General features: G+C 42.2%; 3 protein-coding genes across 3 annotated transcripts in view; 2 read left to right on the top strand and 1 right to left on the bottom strand.

Moving 5' to 3' along the window:
• Positions 1 to 1,569, top strand: part of yipf3 (Yip1 domain family, member 3) — a 3,459-nt gene extending 1,890 nt beyond the window's left edge. Inside the window, exons 6-9 of the mRNA XM_071479789.1 lie at positions 172 to 303; positions 476 to 589; positions 670 to 793; positions 947 to 1,569. Coding sequence (XP_071335890.1) covers positions 172 to 303; positions 476 to 589; positions 670 to 793; positions 947 to 1,068 — 492 coding nt within the window. The 3' untranslated portion in view covers positions 1,069 to 1,569. The remainder of the gene's footprint in view (positions 1 to 171; positions 304 to 475; positions 590 to 669; positions 794 to 946) is intronic.
• Positions 1,570 to 2,434: 865 nt separating this feature from the next.
• On the top strand, positions 2,435 to 4,213 carry dnph1 (2'-deoxynucleoside 5'-phosphate N-hydrolase 1). Its single transcript, XM_071479790.1, has 4 exons — positions 2,435 to 2,664; positions 3,256 to 3,327; positions 3,451 to 3,561; positions 4,030 to 4,213. The coding sequence occupies exons 1-4, from the start codon at positions 2,529 to 2,531 to the stop codon at positions 4,146 to 4,148; spliced, it is 438 nt and encodes a 145-aa protein (XP_071335891.1). The 5' UTR covers positions 2,435 to 2,528; the 3' UTR covers positions 4,149 to 4,213.
• Positions 4,214 to 6,338: 2,125 nt separating this feature from the next.
• The window catches only part of tjap1 (tight junction associated protein 1 (peripheral)), a 42,402-nt gene continuing 33,566 nt past the window's right edge, over positions 6,339 to 15,174 (bottom strand). The window contains exon 11 of the mRNA XM_071479784.1: positions 6,339 to 15,145. Within this exon, the coding sequence (XP_071335885.1) occupies positions 14,495 to 15,145 (651 nt within the window). The 3' untranslated portion in view covers positions 6,339 to 14,494. The remainder of the gene's footprint in view (positions 15,146 to 15,174) is intronic.

The raw sequence follows: 15,174 nt of genomic DNA, 5'->3' as shown, positions 1-15,174 counted from the left end.
TCCAGTGAAAGGAGCGTGAAGTCACAGCCAATCACCACGCAGATCAATACTGAGCATGCTCATTGTCATGTTAGATGTAGAGGAACATGCAGGAGGACTGTTCTGGCAGGGCACTGATGATGATGATTGTGTGTGTGTGTGTGTGTGTGTGTGTGTGTTTTCGTTTTCCAGAGGGAGGGGACTCTGATGGGTACAGCTATAGGAACGTGTTTTGGTTACTGGCTCGGCGTTTCCTCCTTCATCTACTTCCTGGCGTACCTGGTCAACGCCCAGATCACCATGCTGCAGATGCTGTCCCTGCTGGTCAGTACTGCTGCTGCAGCTACACACAAACTGTTCACACAGTGTCAGCAGCATCGAAACCGTGGTGATCATGTTCAGTACAGAGACACTTCAGTTCTTATGTTTAATCTCTTGGTTTGTTTTTTTTTTCTGAATCTATTAACACCACACACTTCCTGTCTGCTGTCGTCAGGGTTACGGTTTGTTTGGTCACTGCGCCGTCCTCCTCATCAGCTACAACATCCACTTCCACTTCCTGTTTTACGTCCTGTGGCTGCTTGTTGGAGGACTGTCCACTCTGCGTATGGTGAGGACTACGTTTCCCCTCAGCCCCTGGTTTTCCCTCTTCTGCAGACTCACCTGATTTCCTGTGTGTCCTCCTCTCAGGTGGCGGCTCTGCTGTCCCGCACAGTTGGTCAGACTCCACGTCTCCTCCTCTGTGGGACCCTGTCTCTGCTGCACATGCTCTTCCTGCTCTACCTGCACTTCGCCTACCACAAGATCGTAGAAGGTGAGACGCACACCTGTGCACCTGACACCACATTGAAAGGCACCATTCACTGAGGTCATGTGACTGAGTGTAAACAGTTCACCTGCTGGCATCAGAGTGATGCCTCCTGTCATTTTTGTGTCAGAGTGAGACCTCCTGTTGTTGTCATTTTAGGGCTGCTGGACACTCTGGAAGGACCCAACATGGCTCCTATGCAGCGGGTGGCCAGAGACGTGCCTGAACTGATGCTCAACGCCACAGTGAGGAACCTGGGGGCCTCACTTAGGGCCCACTGAGGCCCCCACTCTCTCAGAGACGCTGTCAGTTGTGTTTTAAAAGAAGAGCGTTTCTGTTTGGTATAAATATTCATTGTTGGGAACCTAAAATAACAGAATGATCTCACCTCAAATGTCCGTGTGGAATCTCATCAGCATGTGACGACTGAGCTGAGCCCACGTGCTGATGAAGACCATGATGGCTCCAGAAAAAGCTAATTAGTGGCCCTTGAGTAGAGATGATTCTGTCAGACTTTCTGCTCTCCAGCTGCTGACTCTGTTGATTTCCTCTGAAGATGAGCTTCATGGTAATGAAGTTAAACTCAATATTTTCTCTTTCTTGTACATTTTTTATTCAGTCTGTAAGATTTTGTTTTTGTTTTTATTTTCGGTCTCCATGTTCAGATGTATTTATAGTTTCTGTACAGAAACTTCAGTAAACTTTATGGACTTTGGTTGGAGTCACTGAGTTAATCCATACTTTATTTTTAAAAAATGAAACCATTTAAATTTACAAACAGATTCTTTCTCTACATTCTGGTATTTTATCTATCAGCAAAATTTCAAATTTCGAGAGAAATAGCCGTCATCATCAAACCATTTTAACGATCAATATAATTTTATTTTATTATACAAAATCTGAGTTTAAACAGCAGCATAATGCAGACCTAATGCAGGATTCATGCCTCATTTGTAAATTTAACTACTTTATAAATTAATTTTCAAGACAAAAGTATCATCAAAATACACTTAAAGGACCAAAAGTAAAAGTACTCTGTGCAGAATCTCATATAATGTGGTTTTATAAATTTTGATGCATTAATGTGCTCATCACTTCAATGTTTCATTTTAATTTTATATTCTGCGAGGTAGTTTGTGAATTTCTCACTGTGGATCAATAAAGTTTTATCTGTTACAACAAACAAAAAAAACAGCTTATGTGACGATGTGATGTTTTCATCTAAATTTGTAAAGTTACTGCAGCTGTCAGATGCAGAGGTGCTGGAGTAAAAGTATAAAGTAGCACAAACACAAATATTCAAATACAAGTACTTCAAAGGTTTATCGTAATAAAGTAGTTGTGTAACTGTACTGAGCAACACTTGAAGTACCTCCGAGTTATACTTTATTTTGAAAGGTATGACAGGACGTTCGTTGTCAGTAGGAAAATAAAACCAATGAGCAGATTGTGGAGAACAAGGTACAGGAACTGCAGCACGAGCGCCGTCTGTCAGGTAACTCCTCCCCTCAGCTGTCCCCGCCTCCATCCTGCACCAATCAGAGGCTGCAGAACTCAGCCTGATGAGGTTAACCCAATCACAGTGAAGAAAACGTAAACAACGTCCCACCTGAAAGACAACAATCAGGGCAGAGCGGCAGCCGGATGTTACGTGACCGTGTGACGTCACCGCTCAGAGGCTCATTTGCACACAGCGCGGGAAGCGGCACCAGAGGAGCAGGGTCCCCGCGTGCGGAGCGCGATGAAGGTTTATTTCTGCGGGAGCATCCGCGGCGGCAGAGATGACGTAGAGCTGTACCGGAAGATCGTGGAGAAGCTGCGGAGCTACGGGACCGTGCTGACCGAGCACGTCGGCCGTGCCCAGCTCACCCACAGAGGTCAGAGGTCACTCGCACAGCTTAGTGGCGCCAGCAAGGGAAACTGCCCGAGACGTGACGTGAACCAGAGTCAGAGTTTTACAGTCGTTTAACTTCAGATGGACCAGAGTTACTCTCACCTGAGCTCTCACCTGGGCTCTCACCTGAGCTCTCACCTGAGCTCTCACCTGGGCTCTCACCTGGGCTCTCACCTGAGCTCTCACCTGAGCTCTCACCTGAGCTCTCACCTGAGCTCTCACCTGGGCTCTCACCTGGCGGCCGCTCAGCTGACAGAACTCTTACTGAACGTTATTTGTCAAGGTGCAGTTTACAAACGCAGGTCTGGAGCTCTGATGGAAGAGGAAGCGTTCAGAATGACAGGGGATTTTCAAAATAAAATACTTCAAAACTGAATTTGACAGTTCTCAGTAGAAGTTCACAAACCAACTTTAGAGAAGCCAAGATTACCCACATACCATCATACTACACACTGTTAACACACACACACACACACACACACACACACACAATGCTACATGCTGTAATACTTCACACTTTACTGTTACTGAAGTGTGTGTGATGTCACTGAGCTGCTGTGCTATGATTGGACAGGTGAGGATGCTTCAGCAGCAGGAGACAAGTTCATTCATGACCGAGACGTGGACTGGCTCCGACAGTCTGACGGTGAGGATCTTTGATTATTGATTACTGATTATTGTTCGTCAATGTGTGCAGTCGTGCTGCCCTGAGCAGTGTCTGCAGGCAGCCTCTGTGTTACCTGCTGACCTCTGACCTCTCTAACCTCAGTGGTGGTGGCGGAAGTCACGCAGCCGTCTCTGGGTGTTGGTTATGAACTTGGCCGAGTCGTCGACATGAAGAAAAAAACCTTGTGTCTGTTCAGGCCGTCGTCCGGACATGGTGAGGACACTTCCTGTTTTAAACATTTATGAACCTGCTGGCCACACCCCTTCAGCTCTGTGAGCCAATGAGAGGAGAGAGTGCCCAGGTGTGTCACATGTTGGCGTGTTTTTTTTTTTTTGTTTACCAGATATTCACAGTTTCAGACAATTTTCTAATCAGGTAAAATGTGAGCTAATGCTAAAGGTGAATGCTTAAGTTATAGTGCTAATGTTGAAATGCTAAAGTTAAATGTTAACATTAAAAGTTAAAATATGAAGGATAAAATGTGAACATACGAATGCTAACATGCTAAGGGTAAACAGGAGATAAATTACCTTTAACCTGTTATACCTTTATACTGAAGTGACCAAAAAGGAAGTGACACCTCACATCAGGTGACTGGGCCCCTCCCACCGCCTCACAGACCTGCGTGTGTTCAGGTGAGGTCTGACCTGACAGCGTCACATTAACCTTCTCTCTCTGCAGTTCTGTCAGCCATGATTCGAGGAGCTGAGGACAGCGAGTGGTTTGTGGTGAGAGATTACAGTGAGGACGAGATGGAGAATGTTCTGGAGGAGTTCTTCACCTCGCTGAAAAGAACCTGAAGAACATGGATAAAGACCTGTCACTTTGTTCATGACTAAACGACTCAATAAAATTGACATTCAATAATTTTTATTTTCCATTGATCTGTCAATTATGTACTGGATTAATTAATTACTTTTAAAAGTAAGTGACAATTAAAAAAAAAAGAAAAGACAAATATATGTTTACTTTTGTTTCCATGGTGACCCGTATTTCTTTATTCTTCAGTTCAACAAGAAAAAATGAAAAAAGGAATTTGCAAGTTACTAAAATTGAAAACAACTAACAATTTAAAACAAAAAAAACAAAACATGGTATTTTCAATTTTGGTTTCAAACACATTAGCTGCCTGAATGTAGACTTATTAATATGATTCCTTATGAGCAGCTGGATTTAAAAAAAATTAAGATTTTCTTTACTGTGACCAGCAGCTTAAAAAACATGGGGACATGAACGCTTCAGTGGAGACCTGCATCAGGATACACACGAGGACATAATACTGACAGGATAAAGATAACATAACTAAAGACAACAAGTAATTTAGAGTGAAGACAGGATTAGTTTCCTGTTCAGTTCCTTGTTGGTCCAGCAGGAGGCAGCACAGCTCACAGATCAACCTGTGACAGAGAACAGAGAGACTGATGACACCTGGACTCACCTGAGCTGACACAGGTAAGAGGAGTCAGGTTGACATCTTTGTCTTTGTGATATCCTCAAGGTTTGAACCCAGACAAACCTCGAGGATACCTAATGAACCATACTGATGACCGGAGAACCCTACAGAAGCTCTGGTACCAGCAGGGATCTCGAGTGCAACCTGAGAAACATTGAAGAATCCTTAATCACCCTGAGGAAACCTAAAAAGCCCAGATAAACCATAAAGAGCACTGAGCCCCATGAACCTACAAGAACCTTAATGATCCTTAAAGAGAATTGATGAAACTCGTAAAACCTGGAGAAAATCTGAGAACCATAAGGTTTCTTCCTGGCTTGGGCAAATTCTAAGACAGTCTGAGAAACCTTGCAGAACTCCAAAGACACCTAAATTAGCCAGAAGAACCCTTGAGACTAAAAAAAAATCCAAGAACCAGGGGTGATATGAAATGCAAACCTGTCAGACAGCAAGAGGAACCTTAGAGAACCCCAAAGAAACCCTTAACAACTGTAAAAGGGTGCTGAAGAAAAAATGCTGATGAAATCTAAATTAATGATCTTGTTACAGCTTTTCACTGAACCTTGAAGAACCCTGACAAACCTCGAAGAACCCAAATGAACCCTCTTGAGAACATCTGCTAAATAACAAAGGTCCCTGAAATAACTCAGAAGAACCCAAAGGAACTGCTAAGAACCTTGACAACCAGTGAAGGACTGTCATGAACCTACAAGAACCCTGAAGAAACTCCAGTGTGTCAGAGAACCAGCAGGGTTCTTGTAGGTTCTTGAAGGTTCCTGACAGGCCACTCCGACTGTCTGGAAAACCCTGCTCTTGAGTCAGGATCGAGACAGAACCAACAACTGATTAGTGGGTGTGTGATTGACAGGTGGTATGACATCATCGGGGGGCGGGCCTCTGACAGAGCAGCTGCTGAACACAACGGAAACAAAACAGATTCATTATTTATCAACTATAAATAATTTACACAACAGAACAATCAATATCAGCTGTTACCAGGCAACAAGACACACACACACACACACACACGCAAACTGCTCACATTAGCAGTGAAAAATAGTTTGTGAAGCAGCTTCATTAACACTGATGAACGATGTGATAATCCTGTGTCTGTGTGTCTGTGTGTGTCTGTGTGTGTGTGTCTGTGTGTGTCTGTGTGTGTGTGTAAGACTAATGATGACAGAATTCATTAATATTAATGATGTCATTTAATCAGCAACTGATCAGGTAACACACCTGAGAGCTGTCCAGCTTCAGAATACGGTTGGATTTTAAATTTGGACAAACTGAACGAATCAATGAATAATTTCTCAGCCTTCTGTCACTTTCTTGGTCCACAGGAAGTGGAACTCTACAAATTAAAACAAAACTGATAAACTGATTTGGTCCGTTTATCCAGGAAGGGACAGATTTTCAGACAATGGGCTTTTCATCATCATCGTCACAAACATGTTTCCACCTGAGATCAGGAGGCTCAGGTGGGAGGGGCAGGGACCTTCCTGTGGTAAGGTTACAATCCAAAACACAAAGACTGAGCTACGTTTAAAATATTTTATTTGTTTTAAAATATACATCAGTTTACAAATTCAGAAAATAAAATCATTAGTAGAGTTTTAACAGTCTCTTTGTAGTTTTTTTTTTTAAATTACCAACAGAAAGTGAAACAAACAGACAATCAGAGGAACCGAAGGAGAACAGTTCAGGTGAGCCGAAAGCACCTGGCTGAGGTCAGAGGTCAATGACCTCAGAGTGAGCAACAGCACCTGTGGGTGGAGGGTGAGGAGGCGGGGTTACGGTCACCTGAACATCACGTTAAAAACAACATTCAGTTCCAAACTTCCAGCTGTGAATAAAACAAACGCTCCTCAAGAACCTCCTCTGGTTCCTGTTCTCAAAATGTTACCAAAGTTCACGCTTCAGGTGTCCACAGGTGTGCTCAGGTGAGTCCACATCCTCAATAAAGCACTCAGCCATCCCTGGCTGCCATGTTGGAGGTCCTTAGCTGTGCTAACAGCTGTTAGCCAGCTAACCAGCACTTTTCAGATACTAACACATCTGATTGGCACACAAGCTAGTGTAGCCACTAAGCTAGTGTCAACATGTTAGCATGACCATCAGTGTCTTTTTTATGTTAGCTAAATGGCTAGCTAGCGAGCCAACTGTTTGTTCAGCCTGATTGTTGATCTCTACTGGATAAGGACCTTCTGATGTAATTTACAGTGTATTAGCCATTAGCACTTAACTAGTTCTTATACTTTTATGGCTTTCAACCACATCTATCAGTCTTCGTCCACTGATGCTAATTATCAGTGTGAGGTGTAACAGCAATTATCTTGGGAAATTAGCTAGTCTGCTGGACAATTAACATTAGTAAGATAGCAGCAGAGCTCAGAGGCGTGGAGTTCTGAAGCCATGGGATAGTGAAATAAAATTAGCTAACCTGTTAGCTAACATCACTAGAACCTCCCAAGGTTTGTTGATAACCACAACTTGTTAGTTATATCTTAATTTTTCTTCTAAAACTGTTAGTTATCCATTTTTTTTATCCTACTGAGCTTAAATTTGCAGGATAATGTAGGATCAGTTTACAACAGCTGTAGTTCATTAGCAATGCGGTGCTGGAATCTAATTAACACAAGAAGACTACACGTGTAAATGAGCTGAAACTAGTTAGCTTGCTAGCTAGGTTGGTGTATCCATGTGATCACGGCAGAGCAAACAGATCAATGTAAAAATTATAAACGTTTTGTTTACTGTTCAAGGACAAGCTGTTGCTTGTTAGCAAAGCAAACTAATGTGATTTATGTCAGTTCAACATTAGCTCAGAAGCTAACAGTTTATTATTGTAGTGTAAAGAATGAACAGCCATCACACTTTGTATGCAGTTATTTATTATCTTAACAACTCTGTTCAAACTAATTAAACATTCACCTGTAGTTGAACCATTTCTGTTGTAGTCTCGAGTTTTAATGTGCTATCTGCTGCAGTTAGCTGCTAAGACTGAGGGAAGTGCAGCAGATAAAATTCATAGATGCTGGACCTTAGTACTTCTTACTTTTTCCAGCTCATGGTTTTAATTCTAAATTGTAAAGTGTTGAGTTTTAAACAGTGTTCTAGGAGGAAATATTGACATTTGGGCCCAGTATCAGAATCAATGACTTACTGAAGGTCCTAATGCAGTCGAGAAAATCAGGTTCTGACAAACTAAGTTCTTAACAATGCTAGCTAACGTAGACAGTAGAAACTATATGGTTAGCTTCAAACTGAAATTCAAATTCTGTGTTTGCTAATGCGTCCATGTATCTTTGATCAAGTGATCTTCCCTTTAGAAAAAAAAAGTGGTTTGGTTGTCATTTTAAAATACACAAATTAAAATGTAAATGCAAACCACTTTTTTTAAATTTTCAAATTTTTCTTTTTTTGATCATGAAAAAAAATTGTATATAAATTTTAATTTTTGAAGCACTTGTTTTTTTTTTTGCTAATAAGCGTTTCTGAAAGGAAAATTAAATGACCAACAGATACACAGACACTAGTGCTGCGTTCACGAGTGTTCATGTCATCCGACAAATCAAGATGGTGTTATGACTCCACAAGGTTAAAAATAATATGAATTATTAATGAAATATGACATGAATGACCTTTAATCAAGACCTAGACTACTGCATTAACATTAGCTTAAGTACAGAATATTTATTCCATATTCAAACTCATGCTAATGTGAAGCGTGTTTGTTTTTGTAGATAGTATCAAATATTCCATATGTAGAATAACCACACACCTCACATCAGCATAAATCTAAATATGGAATATTTAACTTTTAGACATATTTAAGATTTGAGAAGAAACGTGAACATTGAAACTGTTAAAATCAGTTTAAGTGACGTTTAAACTGAAGATGTGCTGACATGAACTTGATATTTCTGCCTGATGCATGCTGGGACACAGACCGACTTTAAACTGACCTTGGATCAGATTATGGTTCAGATGGCTGGTTAAACTGAAGTTTACCGTCAGCGTTACTTCATTTGTTTGGTGAAGATTATGATTATGGTGCAACATTTGGCTTTATGTAACTAATGGCTTCACTTATGCCAAATAACATGTTTATTAATAAAGTGGTGGATGTGAAAAAAGAATAAAGATGATGAGAAAGAACAGGCAAGAACAAAATGGAGGAGAAAGATGGTAAAGGGAGAACATTAAGAGAAAAAAGTACAGAGGAGGAAAACAAGAAAGAAGACAAGAGGCAGAAATGAGTTGGAGGAAAGAAAGATGACAAGGAAAGAAGAGGAGGCAGAGGCAGGAAGGAGAAAGGAGAGGAGGGAAAATGGAAAAAATAAGGAGAAAATAAAATCAAGGTGAAAGAAGAGGAAGATTATGAGGAAGAAGAGGACAAGGATCTGGAGGAGCAGGAGGAGCGTTGAAGGTGACCTTGTCAGAGATGAGGCGGCGGGTCGACGTCTCCAATTATATTCATGAAGAAGAGTCATTAAAGTTTCACCAGGGCAGATGTAAAGTCTATTTATACACACACCACATCGCTCTGTAACACACACACACACTCACTAACACACAGTAACACAAAAACACACGCTCTCTTTCATTTCCAACTTTCTGCTCTTTCCTGAACATCTGACGACTCGTATGAAATATTAAATACACACACACACACACACTTTAAAGTATTAGCGACCCATTTCTGACGGTAATAAAACCTTAATAATTTAACATCAGCCGCTCGTTCTGCTGATAACTACAGGAGGAGGAGGAGGAAGAAAGAGGAGGGGATGGAGAGGAAGATGAGGGAGCGGATGGTGTGTTTGTGTGTTTCTCTGACTGTGGGATTTTGCAGCCATCGCAGAATAAAATGCTGTTGTTAATAATTCAGCGCTCAGAGACATTTTCCAACCAAAGAGGCTGCAGTTAAAGGATCATTCCACTGTTTTTACATGTTTTATTTACCCACCGACAACCACAGTCACCGTCACTTCACACAGCGCCGGTGCACACAGCCCGCACACTCACGCCGCTGTGTGTTTTCACTGTGGGCTAAAACGTGCAGGAACAGCAGTGTGGTCCTTTAAAAACACAGACTGTATATGAATTGCAGCAAAGGGCCTGGGCCGGATCCTGACTGCAGCAAGGACTCAGCCTTGATATGTGGTACATGCTCTAAGACTGGTGCATCCTGATGTACTGTATATCTGATCTAAGAAACTAAATGACCCATAAAAATCAGAAGTGTGTAACCACACAATGTAAACTAGGGGAGGACTCCTTACACTGCTCAGAGACAAGTGAACATCTACTGAGGGAGACCATGTGATACAATCAAAAGCTCCAGAACAGCAACAGCTACAGTTTACACACAGATTGTTTACATTATTACATTTATATTTGTTGTATTATTGTAAACTGCTCATCTGTTTTCTCTGTTGCGGGAACAGTCTCCATTTTACTGCCAACGTTACCACTGACGCTTCAGTCTTCTGTGTCCCATCATGCACCCTCACAGTATTAACATCCCACAATGCACCAGCAGGATTTGTAGTCCTATCATGAAGTGGCAGTCTGTGATTGGTTCTCGTCTTTGGCCTCATTATCTTGAGGAAACAATTTTTTGTTCTCGAGATAAACAAGCTCAGAATTCTGTTGACGTGAGACAAAAATAAGATTATTATTACCACGGCAACTCTGGACTTCCATAAAACTGTGACAGACATTTATCGCAAATTTAAAGGCTAATAATCAGTTCACTAATGATGAAGATAGTTGTTTTCCTACAGATCAATACTGTCTGATCTTCAGCTGATGACGCTCTGATCACAGACTGAAGCTTTAACACAAACTGTGGCTGAAACAAGAGAAACATTCAGTGGAGACATTTAAACACTTTAAAATCAACAAACTGAGTTCAGTGCAGATCAATACTCGATCACTTAGTGTGAAAAACTGGAGACTGAAACAAACTGTCAGCGTCTCAGGAGCAAAGAAAAAATGTCTCCAGTTCAGACTTTCAGAAAGACTTGGTACAATCTGCTCAGGAGAATCAATCAATCAGCCGATTGATCATTCAGTTATTGGTCCTCGGTGATGGTCACAATCAAAGAGCTGTGATGAGGCAACGAGCCGACATTCAATCACCGACACCAACGTCAGAGAAGAAAGGTACAGTTAGTGTACGGAGGCTCGCTGGTGCCCATATGAAAATAATCAGGAATAATTAAGAATAAAACCAGATCATACTCAGGATTTTATACCAGTGGCTCCCAATACACTGTGTTTCCTGTGGCTTCTTCACAATAAAAGCAAGGTGACATGTTTTAATGTGAAGCAGAAGCAGCAGGAAATGTTGCGTTAGCATTAGCAGTAAGCTAATCAAGCTGTGAGTCGAGTGTGTGGCGGGGAGGTTGGGGGGGGTAGCACAGCTTCAATATGTCACAAGCCACCTTTAAAAAACATTTATACTCTGTGTTTATATTCAAACTTGTAAACCCCTCTGAATGTCATTAAATCACCTGGATTCTCAGAAATATGAAGCTGCGCATCCAGTCGTGGTCTTTTTAAAAAGATTTTTTAAAATAAGGTGAAAATGTCCAGTGTGTCATAAAAACACACTGTTAAGTCTAGTGTTAAGAAAAAAGGAAAAATTCAAAAAAAGACAGAATATGTGTGTGACACTGTGGTGGGTCTTCACCCTCAGGTTGGAAACCACAGGACAAAATTAATCACTGACTTTCATTTCAAAATGTTAATTAGACATTTCTCGTTCCATCTACAATATTTGTGTTTATATTTCTAATCCGGGTTGTTCTAAACCTCAGGGCTTTCTTGATATCAAATGAAATGTCCAACATTAAAAAATTAAATATTAAATCAGAATCAGTTTTATTGCCAAGTATGTTTTCACATACAAGGAATTTTTTCTGGTGATTGGTGCAATTGAGGATCAGGGGGATCAGCAACAGTGGGGCTCTCTAGCCTTGTTGATAAGGCTGATAGCAGATGGGAAGAAGCTGTTTTTGTGGCGAGAGGTTTTAGTCTCAATCAAATCAAGTTACATGTTAGAGTTTTAGACTTTTTATTTTATTTAGCAAAGCTCTCGTTTGCCTGCTAGTGTTTGTTAATCACAGAATTAAATATTTGATTTTCTTCTGTTCACTGAAAAAAAGGTTTTAGAGACAAATCAGTTTTTCAAAGTAAGCTGTTGGAAAAAGGAACTTAGATCTCAATGTGTGTCTGGCACTAACAGGCCTCCGTACAACCATTAAACCACTGAACATAAAAAAAACAACTGATCAGAAAAGCAATAAAACAAATCAACAACTCAAATCAAACCCAAACAGAAAAATAATCTCTTAATAATGGATTTATACTCCATATTTCATAACAAAAAAACAACAACTAAACAGAAATGTTGATTATTACATTCCAGTTAGGTACCAAGGAGAAGCCCGAAGCCCAACCCCCCCAACCCCCCCCCCCCAAAGCCAGAGTGGTGGTGGTTGTGGTGGTAAGGGGGGGATGGGGTGGTGAGGGGTCAGTCAGTGTCAAAGGTCATATGTCCATGACTCCCCAACAAACCAATCAGGTGACTAAATGACACGCCATATGACAGGAAATCAAAAACAATGATTAGTGAAGAGAAAAAAAAAAGTCTGAGTCTGACCTTCAGCAGGCCCGGCGTCGTACTCGCAACCTTCCCCAGAGAGAGTGATAGGCACTGAGAGTCTTAGAGTGAGTGTGTGTGTGTGTGTGTGTGTGTGTGTGTGTGTGGTACAGGTATTACTCATATTACTCATGCTGTGGGGACCTCAATCTGTTTACACACTCACATTATGGGGACATGTCGTCCTTATGAGGACAAGAAACAAGTCCCCATAACGTAAATCATGAAATGTAATTCAATGTTAAGTCCTCTGAAGTAATGGAGACAGGACTGTGTGTGTGTGTGTGTGTGTGTGTGTGTGTGTGTGTGTGTTTGTTTATCCAGGTGTGTCTCACTGTTATCTTCAAAATAAAAGCTCCTGGTAAGGAAACAAGGCAAAGACGTCCGTAAAGTGTTCAGTTAGTTTTAAAGTTTACATTTTTCTTTCCTACTCTGACAAACCTCACACACACACACACACACACACACACACACACACACACACACACACACACACACACACAGAATGGACCGATGTGGGGCTTTTAAAATTGGGTCTAAGACTAATTATTCACGATTCAACTCTCCAGAACCAATCTTACATGCTTAGTCAGCTGTCCACAAACTTTTGGCCATGTAGTTTATGTTATATGTAGACAGTCAAACAAAATACACTATATGGCCAATACCATTGGACACAAGAGCAACATAGCTGATTTGTCAGAAGTACACAGTAACACCTGATCAAACTTACATGGCCAAAAGCTTGACACTTGACTTAATTTAAAGTACTTCATATGGCCAAAAGTATCCGGACACCCATATACAGAACACTACATGGTTGTATGTCACCTCCACCAACCAAACTCTGTGCAATTTTATGAGTATTTAAAAGAAGCTTTCACACAATCAACTCAATTGTTCAATTATATTTTCTATAAATTTTACATTACATTTCTATTTCTTATATTATGGAGGAAATACTGTTTTCAATGTGTGTGTAAAAAAAGTGTGTAATTCTGTTAAAGTATGTGCAGAGGGGCTGTCCAAAACTTTAGGCCACAAATTGTGATGCATTTGGATTTTGATTCCTTTTGAAAAGGAACGTTAGTTTTTCTAAGACTTTCTAGAATCTTAAAAATATTGTTTGGATTTAATTTAATTACAGGAAAATAAAAGTTTTGAGTTTATTATTTATTCATAATTATACTTGTTATGTGAAGCCACAAAAACATGAACAGATCAGCTGATTTACTGGGTTTTAATCACTGACACTTATGTCAAGTCAGTCTGACAGACATACACACACACACAGGTCTCAAGTCACTTTTGGGGACATTACATAGACTTACATTCATTCCTGGAGACTTGCCCTAACCTTAACCCCTGACCTTAACCACTGACCATGACATGACTTTTGTCCCCGTTGGACGAGCTGTCCCCAATTAACTAGTCTTTTGTCCCCAAAAGTATCCTATGACAGAAACACACATATACACAGAATAGATATGGGGTTTCTAATATTGATTCTAATACTGATTATTGAGAATTTATTTTGGACATGTGTTCAAAATACTCTCTGTGGCCAAAAGTAAGTGGACAATTAATCAAAGAACTACATACTTTAATCGTCCTCATACCTTTCGCCAGTTAGTGTTTTGTTTATTATGAGGTATGCAGACGTCTGACCACTATATGGCCAGAAATATGTGGACACCTAATCGAAATACTTTCTGTGGCCAAAAGTATTTGGACAGGTGTTCAAAATACTTATGGCCTAAAGCATCTTGTCGGTCTGACACACACACACACACACACACACACACACACACACACACACACACACACACACACACACACACACACACACACACACTGTCAGGCGGCGAGCTCGGCAGCATACGGTAGAGTATGGCTATATCCTGGATGGGCGTGACCTCTGACCACTGTGATGGACAGGTCAGTTGCCATGGAGACAGACAGCAGCTGAGGGAGCACAGTGTGGGGCGGGCAAGGTGTGCTCAGACAGTGGAGAGTGAGCATCAGTCCAGTAGTGTGCCTTGCTCCTGGGCTCGGGTCAGGCTGTCTTTGCGGTGCAGGTGGTGGACGCCCATCCTCTTCGGACTCTTCTGGGGCCGCTGTGAGGGGGCGGCGGCTGCGAGGGTGGGGTCGAAGTCCAGTAGGCGGGGTGAGATGACGGGCAGGTCGTGGGGTAGGACGTCTCTCTCTTCGGCCGAGCTCTCCCCTTCCTCCTCCAACTCCTTCCCGTGGGCGTTGGTGGGGCAGGTTGCCACGGTGACCGCCGTGTCCCCACTGCCGCCGTCATCCTCGAGGTTCATTAGCAGCCTCTCCCCCTCCTCCACAGAGCCATCCCTCCCGTAGCGCCCCCGCCTGCTGGACCGCGGCTCGGTGTCCGTGTCAGTGTCGAGGCTGGAGCCGCGGCTCGGCGTCCAGCTCCTCGCCGACGATCCCTCCTCGCCATCCGAGTACGCCGCCCTGTGGTGGTCGGAGGGGGCCCCGGGCCCCCCCGTCTGCCTCCTCCTCTGCAGCTCCTGAGCCGTCTGACTGCTGAATGACGTGCGGTGGACCAGAGAGGTGTCGCATGACGGGGCCATTTTCTCCACAAACATCCGCTGCCAGTTGGCCAGAAGGTCCTCCTCCGAGCTGCCGGAGCTCGCCAGGACACTGGGCGCCTGGGGGGGGGGGGGGCATCGTTAGTTAC

Source organism: Trachinotus anak, unplaced genomic scaffold (assembly GCF_046630095.1).
Source record: "Trachinotus anak isolate AG129_WGS33_773 ecotype Australia unplaced genomic scaffold, CSIRO_AGI_Tana_v1 ptg000007l, whole genome shotgun sequence".
In the NCBI taxonomy this organism is placed as follows: Eukaryota; Metazoa; Chordata; class Actinopteri; order Carangiformes; family Carangidae; genus Trachinotus; species Trachinotus anak.
Note: the sequence above shows the minus strand (reverse complement) of the source record. Positions and strands in the feature narration are given on the sequence as shown.

Bases quoted from the DNA above. Each gene is read 5' to 3' on its own strand.
- dnph1 (XM_071479790.1), top strand. From the start codon at position 2,529: ATGAAGGTTTATTTCTGCGGGAGCATCCGCGGCGGCAGAGATGACGTA. The intron at 3,328-3,450 runs GTGAGGATCTTT...CTCTAACCTCAG, and splicing joins CTGGCTCCGACAGTCTGACG to TGGTGGTGGCGGAAGTCACG. The intron at 3,562-4,029 runs GTGAGGACACTT...CTCTCTCTGCAG, and splicing joins CAGGCCGTCGTCCGGACATG to TTCTGTCAGCCATGATTCGA.